Source organism: Pyrus communis, chromosome 5 (genome assembly GCF_041283825.1).
Source record: "Pyrus communis isolate YQ-2024b chromosome 5, ASM4128382v1, whole genome shotgun sequence".
Taxonomy (NCBI): Eukaryota; Viridiplantae; Streptophyta; class Magnoliopsida; order Rosales; family Rosaceae; genus Pyrus; species Pyrus communis.
Window position 1 is genome coordinate 21,525,321 of NC_142569.1, and position 12,609 is coordinate 21,537,929.

The 12,609-nt window shown below is 39.5% G+C and overlaps 1 protein-coding gene and 1 long non-coding RNA gene across 2 annotated transcripts; both read left to right on the top strand.

Moving 5' to 3' along the window:
• Nucleotides 1-2,970: 2,970 nt before the first annotated feature.
• Nucleotides 2,971-4,173, top strand: LOC137723882 (putative carboxylesterase 12). Its single transcript, XM_068463008.2, has one exon. It carries the CDS (start codon nt 2,989-2,991, stop codon nt 3,934-3,936), a length of 948 nt encoding a protein of 315 aa, XP_068319109.2. The 5' UTR covers nt 2,971-2,988; the 3' UTR covers nt 3,937-4,173.
• A 4,446-nt stretch (nt 4,174-8,619) lies between these two features.
• Nucleotides 8,620-10,343, top strand: LOC148696979 (uncharacterized). Its single transcript, XR_015962064.1, has 4 exons — nt 8,620-8,786; nt 8,887-9,049; nt 9,151-9,224; nt 10,157-10,343. It is a non-coding gene; the product is annotated as an uncharacterized LOC148696979 (long non-coding RNA).
• Nucleotides 10,344-12,609: the final 2,266 nt, after the last annotated feature.

Here is a 12,609-nt window from a genome sequence, read left to right on the forward strand (position 1 = left end):
CTCAAAATGTTGTATGGCAGGCGGCAATGAAGGAAGAACTTGATTCAATGTCCAAGAACTCTGTTTGGTCTCTAGTGCAATCCCCACCTAACATTAAGGCAATCAGTTGTAAGTGGGTATTCAAAACCAAAAAGGATGCTGAGGGAAGGATCGAGATATATAAAGCAAGGCTTGTTGCAAAAGGTTTCACACAAAGGGAAGGGGTTGACTACAATGACACTTTTTCCCCTGTGTCTTCCAATGATTCAATGAGAGTTATCATGGCTTTAACAGCACATTTTGATTTAGAATTGCACCAAATGGATGTCAAGACTGCATTTTTAAATGGAGATCTGTATGAAGACATTTTCATGGTTGAACCTCTTGGATTTGTTGAAAGGGGGAAGGAATATATGGTTTGCAAGTTACAGAAGTCAATCTATGGACTAAAACAGGCATCAAGGCAATGGTTCTTAAAATTTGATCAAGTTGTTACTTCACAGTTTCATAGAAAATAAGATGGATGATTGAATCTATCTCAAAACAAGAGGGTCAAAATTTATTTTCCTTGTTCTCTACGTAGATGACATCTTACTTGCAAGCTCGGATAGACAACTATTGAATGAAACCAAGCACCTATTGAACACAAACTTTGAAATAAAGGATCTTGGAGAAGCCTATTATGTTCTGGGAATTGAGATAGTTCGAGATAGGTAGAGAAGATTTCTTGGATTGTCTTAGAAAGGCTATATTGAAAGAGTACTTAACAGGTTTAACATGGAACATTGCAATAAAGCTGATGTTCTAGTGAACAAGAAAGATAAGTTCTCCTGAGACCAGTGTCCAAAGAATGAGCATAAAATTGAATTGATGAAGATGAAGCCTTATGCTTCATTAGTTGGCAGCCTTATGTATGCTAACATTTGCACTACGCTGGATTTGGCATTCATTGTTGGTCTTTTGGGAAGGTTTCAATCAAATCCTGGAGAAGCTCATTGAGTGGCAGCAAAGAAGGTACTGAGATACTTGCAGAGAACTAAGAATTTCATGTTAGTTTATGGCAGAGATGATTATTTAGAATTTGTTGGATTCACCGATTCAGACCTTGCTGGAGATATGGATGAAAGAAAGTCGACTGGTGGATACATTTTCAAACTAAATGGAGGGGCTGTTTCATGGAAGAGTGCTAAGCAAACCATTATATCAACATCAACAATGGAAGCTGAGTTTGTGGCATGTTTTGAAGGTATGAAGCAGGCTGTTTGGCTTAGAAACTTCATAGCTAACATGAAGATCGTTGACTCAATAAAGAGACCAATGAAGATGTTTTGTGATAATAATGCTGCTGTATTCTTCTAAAAAAATAACAAGAGGACATCAACCTCAAGGTTGATGGATGTGAAGTTTCTCAAGGTTAGAGAAAAGGTGAAGAAAGGAGAGATAGAAATTCAGTATCTATCAACAACTGCAATGATTGCAGATCCTCTCACAAAAGCGCTGCCTAATAATGTATTCAAAAGGCATGTTGAATAGATGGGCGTCTTAGAGTCTTTTGATAAGTGGGAGTAAGTTATTTTGGAACTTGAAGACTATTGTTGCTGCTTCATGATTGCTGAGGCTGCAATTTTCGAGTAAGGAAGCTTATCTTAAAAGTTAGTCATGATTGCTTTAGTTAAGATGAGCCATATGTGTTTATTTAGTTTTTGGTTTTCGGTTAGTGTTCAAGTTTTCCAATTCTGTGACAAATTGTTCCAGAAAACAAGTTTTATTAATAATAATAGTTTTGGTTTGCTAGAAAATCGTCTTGTGATTTTGCTGATGCATTCCTTTGGAAACTATTTGGTATGATGATCTGAATGTTACTGTTGACTGGAAACTTGATTTTGTTGAAACAAGTTTTGGCTGACAACAGTGGGAGTAATTCTTTTGATATTACTATAGTAAAGATTCATATGGACATGAGATACATATCAAGTATGTAGTAACTTTGGAATCGATTCTGCAATGTGCAAATTAGGTTCTAAAATTCCATACTTTGAAATGTATGTCTGTGTCAATGCATGATGATAAGCTTTTCTGGGATTTGGACTTAGTGATCACTTCTATAAATCTTGAAAGATTGGTTCTCGGGTTTCATACTCAAGTGGGAGAATGTAAGATTATGAGTATGAATATGGAACTGACTATGGTGTTTAAGATTGATATAAAAAAGCCCTAATCTTTAAGCTATTATGTATTAGTATTTTTGCAGGAAAAGTACATCAAGGTTCTGCATAAACCTTTTGGGATTGGAACTCAGTACCAGAATTAGTTTAGGACTAGTGTTTCGGTATTAGTAGTTAAGTTTGAATCCTAAACCTATTCTGATAGGGAATGGTTAAGGGAGTACAATATAAGACTTGAGCCACTGTCCTTACGAGAATGCGGTTCATTGAGATCTCAAGTCCTATTGATTGAGAGAGCCATTATGTCTTGTTAGAGGGTAGAAGGTTTCGAGTTTATCTTGCTGCAATGGCATCATCATCTGGAGCGAGTTCTGCAGGTCAGTTTCATGCTTACAAATTTACAGTTTTCTTATCTTGATCTTTTGAGAATTGTGATTCAATTGATTGAATCTTTATCCTTGTAATGTTATTCTTACATGGACGGCTTGTAAGAACAAGCGTAGGATCATGATGGCGCACTTCCACAAACGTATTAACCCATATTTACCATTCCGAGCCAAAAGAAGTGTCATCCTATATATACATGACTCATTCCAACGAAGATCGAAATGAAGCGGTACACACCTTTACTTTAAACGCTCTGCATAACCACACATTTAACTGTGACTAATTACAATATAACACGTGGCAGATTGAGTGCGATGGTAATGCCGCACCATAAGTGATGAATAACCTAACTAATTGATTTCTCCACTCAAACATGCATGTTTAACTCTCTGCATAATTGTGTTTAGCGTTCTCTTAAATAGGCAAGTAAACGGACTTCTCTTCATTGAATCCAAGCATGAGTAACGATATAACCTATGATTTCTCTCCTCTCATCAAAATCTACAAAGATGGTCGAATTGAGCGGCTCACCGGCACAACCAAGCTTCCTCCATCCCTTGATCCCCAAACTGGAGTCGAATCCAAAGATGCTGTGGTCTCACAAGAACCAGCATTGTCCGGAAGGCTTTACCTCCCCACCAAATCCACCACCAACTCACCCGATAAAAAACTCCCTCTTCTTGTTTACATCCACGGAGGTGGTTTCGTGGTTGAAACTGCATTTTCTCCAATTTATCACACCCACCTTAACGTACTAGTTGCTCAAGCCAATGTTGTTGCTGTCTCGGTTGACTACAGGCTAGCCCCAGAGCACTCTCTGCCAGCTGCTTACAACGATGCATGGGCTGCTATCAAATGGGTTGCTTCCCATTCTGAGGGGAAGGGCTCCGAAGAGTGGCTAAATCGCCACGCAGATTTTCAGCGCGTGTTTTTTGCAGGTGACAGCGCTGGAGCTAACATAGCTCACCACATGGGATTGAGAGTAGGATCCGAGGGGTTGAGTGGTGTTAAGCTGAATGGCATTGTGTTGGTGCATCCATATTTTTGGGGAACAGAGCCGATTGGGGAAGAATCAGCTCTGCCCCCTATTGCAAGAGAGTATATGGCTGGTTTGTGGCGTGTGGCGTACCCCTCAACAAGTGGATCCGATGACCCGTTTTTGAATCCTGGTAAGGATCCAAAATTGGGGGAATTGGGCTGTGAGAAAGTGCTGGTTTGTGTTGGAGAGAAAGATGTCTTGAAAGAAAGGGGATGCAATTATAGTGACGTACTAAAAAAGAGTGGATGGAAAGGGGCTGTGGAGGTCATCGAAGCAAAGGGGGAGAACCATGTGTTCCATTTGTTCAATCCCACTTGCGACAATGCTGTGGCAATGTTCAAAAAAATTGTTTCTTTCATTAATTAATCAGGTTTAGGTTTTATTTGGGAAACATTGTCCTGCCTTTCTAATAAGCGTCATTAAGCCATCAAAATGATGTGTTTAAGGAAAAGCGTCATCGATGTGTTTATTTGAGTGTCATGGATGACCAGTTTTGTTGTAGTGTTGCTATTTCACTGATTCGAACTCGATACCCAACTTCGGGGTTCCTACGAAGCCAACAAGTTAAAAAGACAGTTATAATTTCTGTCAGCTTTCTTCTTTTATTCATCTATTTACGCTTTGTACTATGTTTTGCTGTCTTATTTGTCTATGTTAAATAAAACAAACTGCTTGGAGGAGTCCATTAAAGAAAACTGCTTTGAAAGTGGATTAGATTAGTGATTGTCTATCGAATTAATTAATTTTCAGACAAGATCACCTATCAAGCAATTAATTTTGATTCATAATTCATTCTCCGTAATTTTTTTTTTTTTTGGTAAATATGAAGTAATAGAGAGATCAACAGGTTGTTGATGGATTGCCAGCTTGTAACATTGGTTAAGGGATTTAAAATTCAAGTGGTTAATTCCTTATATATCAATTATATATAATGTCTTAAGTTTAATTCCTTATATATCAATTATCAATAATCCACCTACCGTGAAAGGTTTATTTTTCACTTATAATTCAATGGTTCTTGTCACATCCCGGCCCCGGCCCTCACCACATCCCGGGTTCGACTTCGCCATAGCACGATATTGTTCGCTTTGGGATCCAACTACGCCCTCACGGTTTTGTTTCTGGGAACTCACACGAGAACTTCCCAATGGGTCCCCCATCCTGCGATTGCTTTTGCATGAACTCGCTTAACTTCGGAGTTCCTACGGAACCCGAAGTTAGTGAGCTTCCAAAAGGCCTCGTGCTAGGTAGAGATGGCAATATACATATAAGGCTTACAGGATCCACTCCCTTGACCAATGTGGGATGTCACAGTTGTGATCAAATGAAATCAAATCTAAGGGTAAAAAAAAAAAAAATTTGAGGGCTCAAAAATAAATATAACGTCTAATTTGAAAAAAAAAATATTTAAATCAAATTTCTCTTAAAACTTTATAAATACCTATGTATTTGTATGATTTTTAATTATTTATCGAAATCTAAATATTTTTAAGTTAAAATGTTCACAAAAATAAATTACGATAATCTACATATTTTTTTTTTTAGAAAAATTTACCCAAAAAAATTAGGCTAAAATCATTATTTAATAATCTCAAACTAAAATTTCAAGCTATAACCATTAGAAGAGAAAAATAGTTTCAGGGGTATGGCTTAAGTTTTTCAGGCATAAATTTTCCCCATGGGTTGGTGACACACCCCGACCCAGAAAGTCGACTTGGACCCTGAATCGAGCTGTGCTGGCCGACACCTGGAAGGTGACGAAGCCATAGAATGTGATAGTGTATAAAAAGTGAATAAATTTGAATCTAAAAGTGTCTAAGTACCAGAGTGCGCTACGAGTGGGAGCGAACCCATTTCACACGCGAAGTCAGAGCATAAGTAAGGTACAGTAGTGTGGGTAAGAATCATACCCTCAGAAATATCCATCAATACTAAGATTCGCCACATATTCTTGTCGATACAAACTCAGCAGCTAAAACCTGGAGGGCACCAAACAGAAGGTGTGAGTAAGCAATAAAACCAAACTTCCCAAAGTTAGTACCTCTCTAAAAGTAACGCCCCTAAATGTAAAACCCGTATCGTTTTCCATAAGACAGTACAACATATATACATATATCCAAACCATACTCAGAAATGACCAAAACCACGGTTTGCCATCAACTCCACCATACATTAATAAGTAGGCCAAATGAACTAAATCAATACAAAGTGATATATCAGTCAGAGTCATCTAAAATGACATGTACAACTTATCCATATCTCATCAATCATGGCTAGCATATAAGTCGGAGTCACCTATAGTGACCTGTACGACTTATCCATATCTCATCAATCCTGGTAGCATCTAAGTCGGAGTCACCTATAGTGACCTGTACGACTTATCCATATCTCATCAATCCTGGCTAGCATCTAAGTCGGAGTCACCTATAGTGACCTGTACGACTTATCCATATCTCATCAATCCTGGCTAGCATATAAGTCGGAGTCACCTATAGTGACCTGTACGACTTATCCAATCTCATCAATCATGGTTAGCATATAAGTCGGAGTCACCTATAGTGACCTGTACGACTTATCCATATCTCAATCTCATAAATCCTGGCTAGCCAATAGCTCAATAAGTATACCTGCACACGAGTCGGAACCACCTAAAGTGGTCTGTACGACAGGACTGGGTGTAAATAAATACGCTCAAGTGCTACGATCACGTGAAGACTGGGCGAATAATCGCGGGTCACCTACGAGTCGGAACCACCTAAAGTGGTCTGTACGACAGGACTGTGCACCTACCTTGAATCCAAGGTGAGCGTAAGGTGCGGGAGGTGAACATCACGTGAAGGACTGTGCCCTGGCCATGGGTGGGAGCACTAACACCGGGGTGCAGGTTTATGAGCTATACTATATCTCAACACAATCGTACTCACTACCATCACTAACATCAACATGTACTCACCTGAAGCTTACCTGGGTGTCCTGCGTCCACCTTTGCACTTGAAAGCATTCCCCATAATTATATGCAAGTAGTATACATATGGATATACCATGATGCAATCTAACACTCAACCATGTTGTAGCATTTTCAATTATAAATTATACAGTGTGAAATGTACAATCAATAACGCTCTACTCCCGAACTACTTATTTTCAGGGATAATTATCCATGATAATCCAATTAACACTAATTAACTAACTAATTCACAAAACTAAAACTTGTCTTTATCAATTTCCTTCGCATTACTCAATTTCCCAAATAAGGCTTTTGTCTCAAATATTTTATGGCTGCATCTAACGTCTCGTTAGACTGCCTACGTACCCTAGACAGGGATCAAGCCATTCGTAGTTCATATAGTACTTCAATCATTCACAATAATTATATATGAAAGTAATATACCTAATCAATTTAAAAGTGTCGATAGAACTCTCAACAATATGTACGATAAAAAGGAAAAGATCCACTTACCTGGAGTCCACGCTATGATTCTCTAGCGCACACATCGAGGCGTCCTGAATGATTGGTCCCTGCCACGAAGTCCAAAAGTGGACGGAAGATGGTCAATTTTGCCCACAAAGCCGGCGGGTGCCTAAAACTTCCCGACGTCGATTCGTCGTCTACGGTGGTCCAACGGGGTCAAGGTTGGTTGGGTTTTGCTCCTGGGATGATGGGCTACTAAGCCCAAGTGGTGGCATCGGCCATCGCTTTGCCGATTTGCCGGAAAATCGAAAAGGGTGGCCGGAGCACCATTGATTTTCGTCAACTTTCGTGGCCTCAAACCGCCACATACCATGGTTAATCAAGGTGGTTCTTGGGTGGTTTTTGTAGAGGGGAATGAGAGCTTCAAGATGGTGGTGGTGGCATCGAAAAACTCCACCGAAGTTGGCCGGAATCGGCCTTGGAAAATGGACTCGCGGTGGTGCGGGTATCGGTGCACGGGAAGCTGTTTCCCTTTTTTTTTTTTTTTTTTTTTCTTTTCTTTTCTTCTTTCTTTTTGATTGGCTGCAAACTTTACTTCTTCTTCTAATTGGTTCCTTGTCCCTTTAATTTAATTGGTCCACTAATCCCACAAGGTGGGAATTCAAATATTTAAATAACCAATTTCAAACGTCCATAACTATACCGTTATAATCCGGAATCGCAAACGGCTTTCGCCTATACGTTCGTACCAATGAGTACTATGAGGATATGCTAAAAGAATAAGTCCCACATCTCTCAAGTCGATGGTCAACGGAAGTCAAAGTCCTTGCCTCTAGGGCAATTTCGTAAATTCACGCTTTTAAAATAAAATAAAAACGTAAAATTTGGAACGGGTTGTCACAGTTGGAGATCGTCGTAAAACCATTATAATTCATAATATAAAGTGAGAAGGCAAAATATGTGAAGCTTCCAAAATGCCCTTTTTATATAAACTAAAATTTCAATCAAATTCTGCTCATGTAAATAAAACAAACTGCTTGGAGGAGTCCATTAAAGAAAACTGCTTTGAAAGTGGATTAGATTAGTGTGACATCCCGTCCCGGAAATATCGAAACGTACATTTGAAATTACAATTTTACCCCTAGTTCGTTACATTTGCGTGTAGTGTTGTGTTGTGTAGTGTTGTAGGACCACACACACACTCATACACCCCGTCTCACTCTCCCGTGTTTTCCTCTCCCTCTGTCTCTTTTCTGTCTCTCTCTCTCTCTCTCTCCCGAGCTCCCATTTCTTCTTCTTCCTTCTGAAAACGTACGGACGACACACAAATCACCCAAACCTTGATGGATCAAAGAAACTAAGGACACCATCGAACTCGTGAAGCTCGTACGAGTGCAACCATACCATTTTCAGGTGAGAAATCCTTCGTTTTCATGTCGATTCGAGGTAATCCGATTTAGGTACTGTTCATGCAAACTTAAACTAGCATGTTTTTGGGATTTTGAAGCTTGTAGGAAGCTTGGTGAGGTCCTAAGGAAGCTCGGAGTGCTTCGTTTGAAGGATTTGGACGTCGGGATCACGAATTGTAAGTTTGGCCGAATTTTCGTATTTTTGGAAAAGTTTGATTCCGTTGTTTTTAGGCCCTAAAACTAGTCCAACGTGGTAGATTATGATTAGGGCTTCATTTTGGTATAGATTACGTGAAAAATGGACGTAAGAACAAGGAGAATGACAAGTTCAAAGTTTGGCCGGAGCTTTCGGGGCTTTTTCCGGCGAATCCACGGCGAGTTAGGGGTCAAGGCAGGTAGGGATGTGTTCGTCTCGTCGATACATTCATTTTGATATATAGTACGTCGAAAATGGTTAAGAAATGAAGAAGTTATGACACTTTGAAGTTTACCCAGAAATTCCGGCAAAACACCCACCGCCGGCGAAACCAGTCCGGCGACGCGAGGAAGAAGACGCGCGCGTGGGCAGCGCGTGAACAGGGCGCGTGGGGGCGCGTGAGAGCTCCAAATTGAGTTCTGAAAATTGTCACGCGTTCGTGACGTCGTGTAGATCACCGTGGTATATTCATACACCCAAATTGAGCAACGTATGAGAAAGTTATGGACGAATGTTTGGTGTATGTGCGTTAAATAACGTCAATTTGGTTACTTTTTGTATAGGTGAAAATTATACAGAAGAAGAATGTAACCAATCTAGGGGAGGCTCAGGGACCTACCAGACGTCGATGTGATCAGTGAGTGGGCAGTTATTTTTCAGTATATATATATATATATATATACGTATGCTTGACGTATTTCCCAGAAATGTATTTTAAAAGAAATACGAATTAATTATCCTGTCATATATGCATCATATTTTAATATGTGCATTACCATAATTATGCATACTGTTGCATGGTGCTGAGGAGGCCCAGGTAAGCTACGATTGAACTACTATCATCACATGCATTAGTAGTGGCATACATTTATATATGTGTATTTGGTGCTGTGGACGCACAGGTAAGTGCCAGGTAAGTGGTATTCATGTTTGTATTCAGTAGTAGCTTGAGATGCTTAGAGAGCTCATAATCTGCACCCCCGGTGTTAGTGCTCCCGCCCAGAGTGAGGGGTATAGCCTTCACGTGTATGTTCACCAGCACCGCATGCTCGCCTTGGATCCAAGTTAGGTGCAAGCCTGTCGTACAGACCACATTAGGTGGTTCCGACTTGTAGGTGACCCGCGATTTATCGCACAGCTTCACGTGATCGTAGCACTAGAGCATATATATATTACACCCAGCCTGTCGTACAGACCACGTTAGGTGGTTCCGACTTGTGTGCAGATTCAGATGTTGAGTTGAGATTGGAGCTCTATATGCAGCGGTACATGTCACGTTAGGTGACTCCCGGCTGCCAGATTATATGTTATTGATGTGAATTATGCTTGAGCATTTACATTTATTATGAGATTCTAATGTGGCATATTCTCAAGCATGAATGGCATATTCTCAAGCATGAATGGCATATTTTGGAGCATGTTTGGCATATTTGTACATACGTATATATGTTTATTTTCTGGGAAATTATACTTGTTTTACGGCGAGGGGTTACAAAGTTTTGAGAAGTGTTTGGATTTGGAAAAGAATTGTTTTGCTGACCCACTCAACCTTGTTTTGCGCCCCTCCAGGTTCAAGAATTGCAATGGTGTGGTGACTACGAGGAAATTCAACGGTGTTCTGACAGAATGGACCAAATGAGGACTCACCTTCGGGTGTTTCATTTTAGAAGTTGTATATTTTAAAGCTTCCGAACTGTGCAAATGGTTACGTCACTCTCACGTGACGGCCAGCATGCCCTCCTTCGGGACGGGGTGTGTCAATTAGTGATTGTCTATCGAATTAATTAATTTTCAGAGAAGATCACCTATCAAGCAATTAATTTTGATTCATAATTCATTCTCTGTAATTTTTTTTTTTGGTAAATATGAAGTAATAGAGAGATCAACAGGTTGTTGATGGATTGCCAGCTTGTAACATTGGTTAAGGGATTTAAAATTCAAGTGGTTAAGAACATTTACTATAATGTCTTAAGTTTAATTCCTTATATATCAATTATCAATAATCCACCTACCGTGAAAGGTTTATTTTTCACTTATAATTCAATGGTTGTTGTCACAACCCGGCCCGGACCCCCACCACATCCCAGGCTCGACTTCGCCGTAGCACGATATTGTCCGTTTTGGGCCTCGACCACGTCCTCACGGTTTTGTTTCTGGGAACTCACACGAGAACTTCCCAGTGGGTCACCCATCTTGGGATTGCTCTCGCACGAACTCGCTTAACTTTGGAGTTCCTACGGAACCCAAAGCCAGTGAGCTTCCAAAAAGCCTCGTGCTAGGTAGAGATGGAAATATACATATAAGACTTACATGATCCACTCCCTTGGGCGATGTGGGATGTCATAGTTATGATCAAATGAAATTAAATCTAAGCGTAAAAAAAAAAAAAATTGAGGGCTCAAAAATAAATCTAACTTCTAATTTGAAAAAAAAAATATTTAAATCAAATTTCTCTTAAAACTTTATAAATACCTATGTATTTGTATGATTTTTAATTATTTATCGGAATCTAAATATTTTAAAATGTTCACAAAAATAAATTACGATAATCTACATAATTTTTTTTTTAGAAAAATTTACGCAAAAAAAATTAGGCGAAAATCATTATTTAATAATCTCGAGCTAAAATTTCAAGCTATAACCATTGAAAGAGAAAAATAGTTTCAGGGGTATGGCTTAAGTTTTTCGGGCATAAATTTTTAAGTTTTATCCCCATGGGTTGGAGATCGTCGTAAAACCATTATAATTCATATATATAAAGTGAGAAGGCAAAATATGTGAAGCTTCAAAAATGCCCTTTTTATATATTTTTTTTAGAATGCAATTTAATAAGAAAGAGAGCAAATTGTAAAAATACAAAATAAAACTACCTCACGTATAGGAGGGAAAAAGAGCAAATTGCCATGTGCATAAGAGTATGAAAAGAGGCTAGTGAATTTATAAATAGAAGTCTAAAAGTCTTTTTTTTTTTTTTTTTTTGAAAGAATTAATATGTCATTAACCTTTTCATTAAAAGTGAATGAGAAAATAGGACAATATGGTAAGTTTAGCAACACTTTTTATTTATATATTTAACTATAAAGGCAACACTATAGAAATCGTATCCACACTATCTTATTACTATATCCTATTGGTAATATCTATGTTATCTCAACATCATATGTCATAACTATCTGCACCATCCAAATATCATATTGTTTTATAGGGGTGTTTTAGACAATTCACTTATTCTGCCCATGTTAATCGGGCCACTCATGTCGATCTTTCTATTTGAACAAAAAATATTTATAAACTTTTCTAGAATGACCAATTTTCCAATCAAATTATGAATTATGTGCTCTATCACATCCCGCCCCGGACGGGACCACTTCCCGAGCCCGCTCCACCACCGTAGCACGATATTGTCCGTTTGGGCTCCGACCACGCCCTCATGGTTTTGTTTCTAGGAACTCACACGAGAACTTCTCAATGGGTCATCCATCCTGGGAAAGCTTTCGCGCTACTCGCTTAACTTCGGAGTTCTAATGGAGCCCGAAGCAGTGAGCTCCCAAAAAGACCTCGTACTAGGTAGGGATGATAATATACATATAAGGATCACTCCCCTGGGCGATGTGGGATGTCACAATCCACCCCCTTAGGGGCCCGATGTCCTCGTCGGCAGACATGCGACGAGGGTTAGGCTCTGATACTAAATTGTCACGTCCCCGCCTGGGCGGGACCACTTCTCGGGCCTACTCCACCATCGTAACACGATATTGTTCACTTTGGGCCCCGACCACGCCCTCACGATTTTGTTTCTGGGAACTCACACGAGAACTTCCCAATGGGTCACCCATCCTGGGAATGCTCTTGCGCGCTACTCGCTTAACTTCGGAGTTCCAATGGAACCCGAAGCCAGTAAGCTCCCAAAAGGCCTCATGCTAGGTAGGGATGGGAATATACATATAAGGATCACTCCCCTGAACGATGTGGGATGTCACATGCTCAATATGAATTCATCGTTTCACTTCAATAATATTTTT

Excerpts from the sequence above, each read along its gene's own strand:
- LOC137723882 (XM_068463008.2), top strand. The coding sequence starts at position 2,989 with ATGAGTAACGATATAACCTATGATTTCTCTCCTCTCATCAAAATCTAC.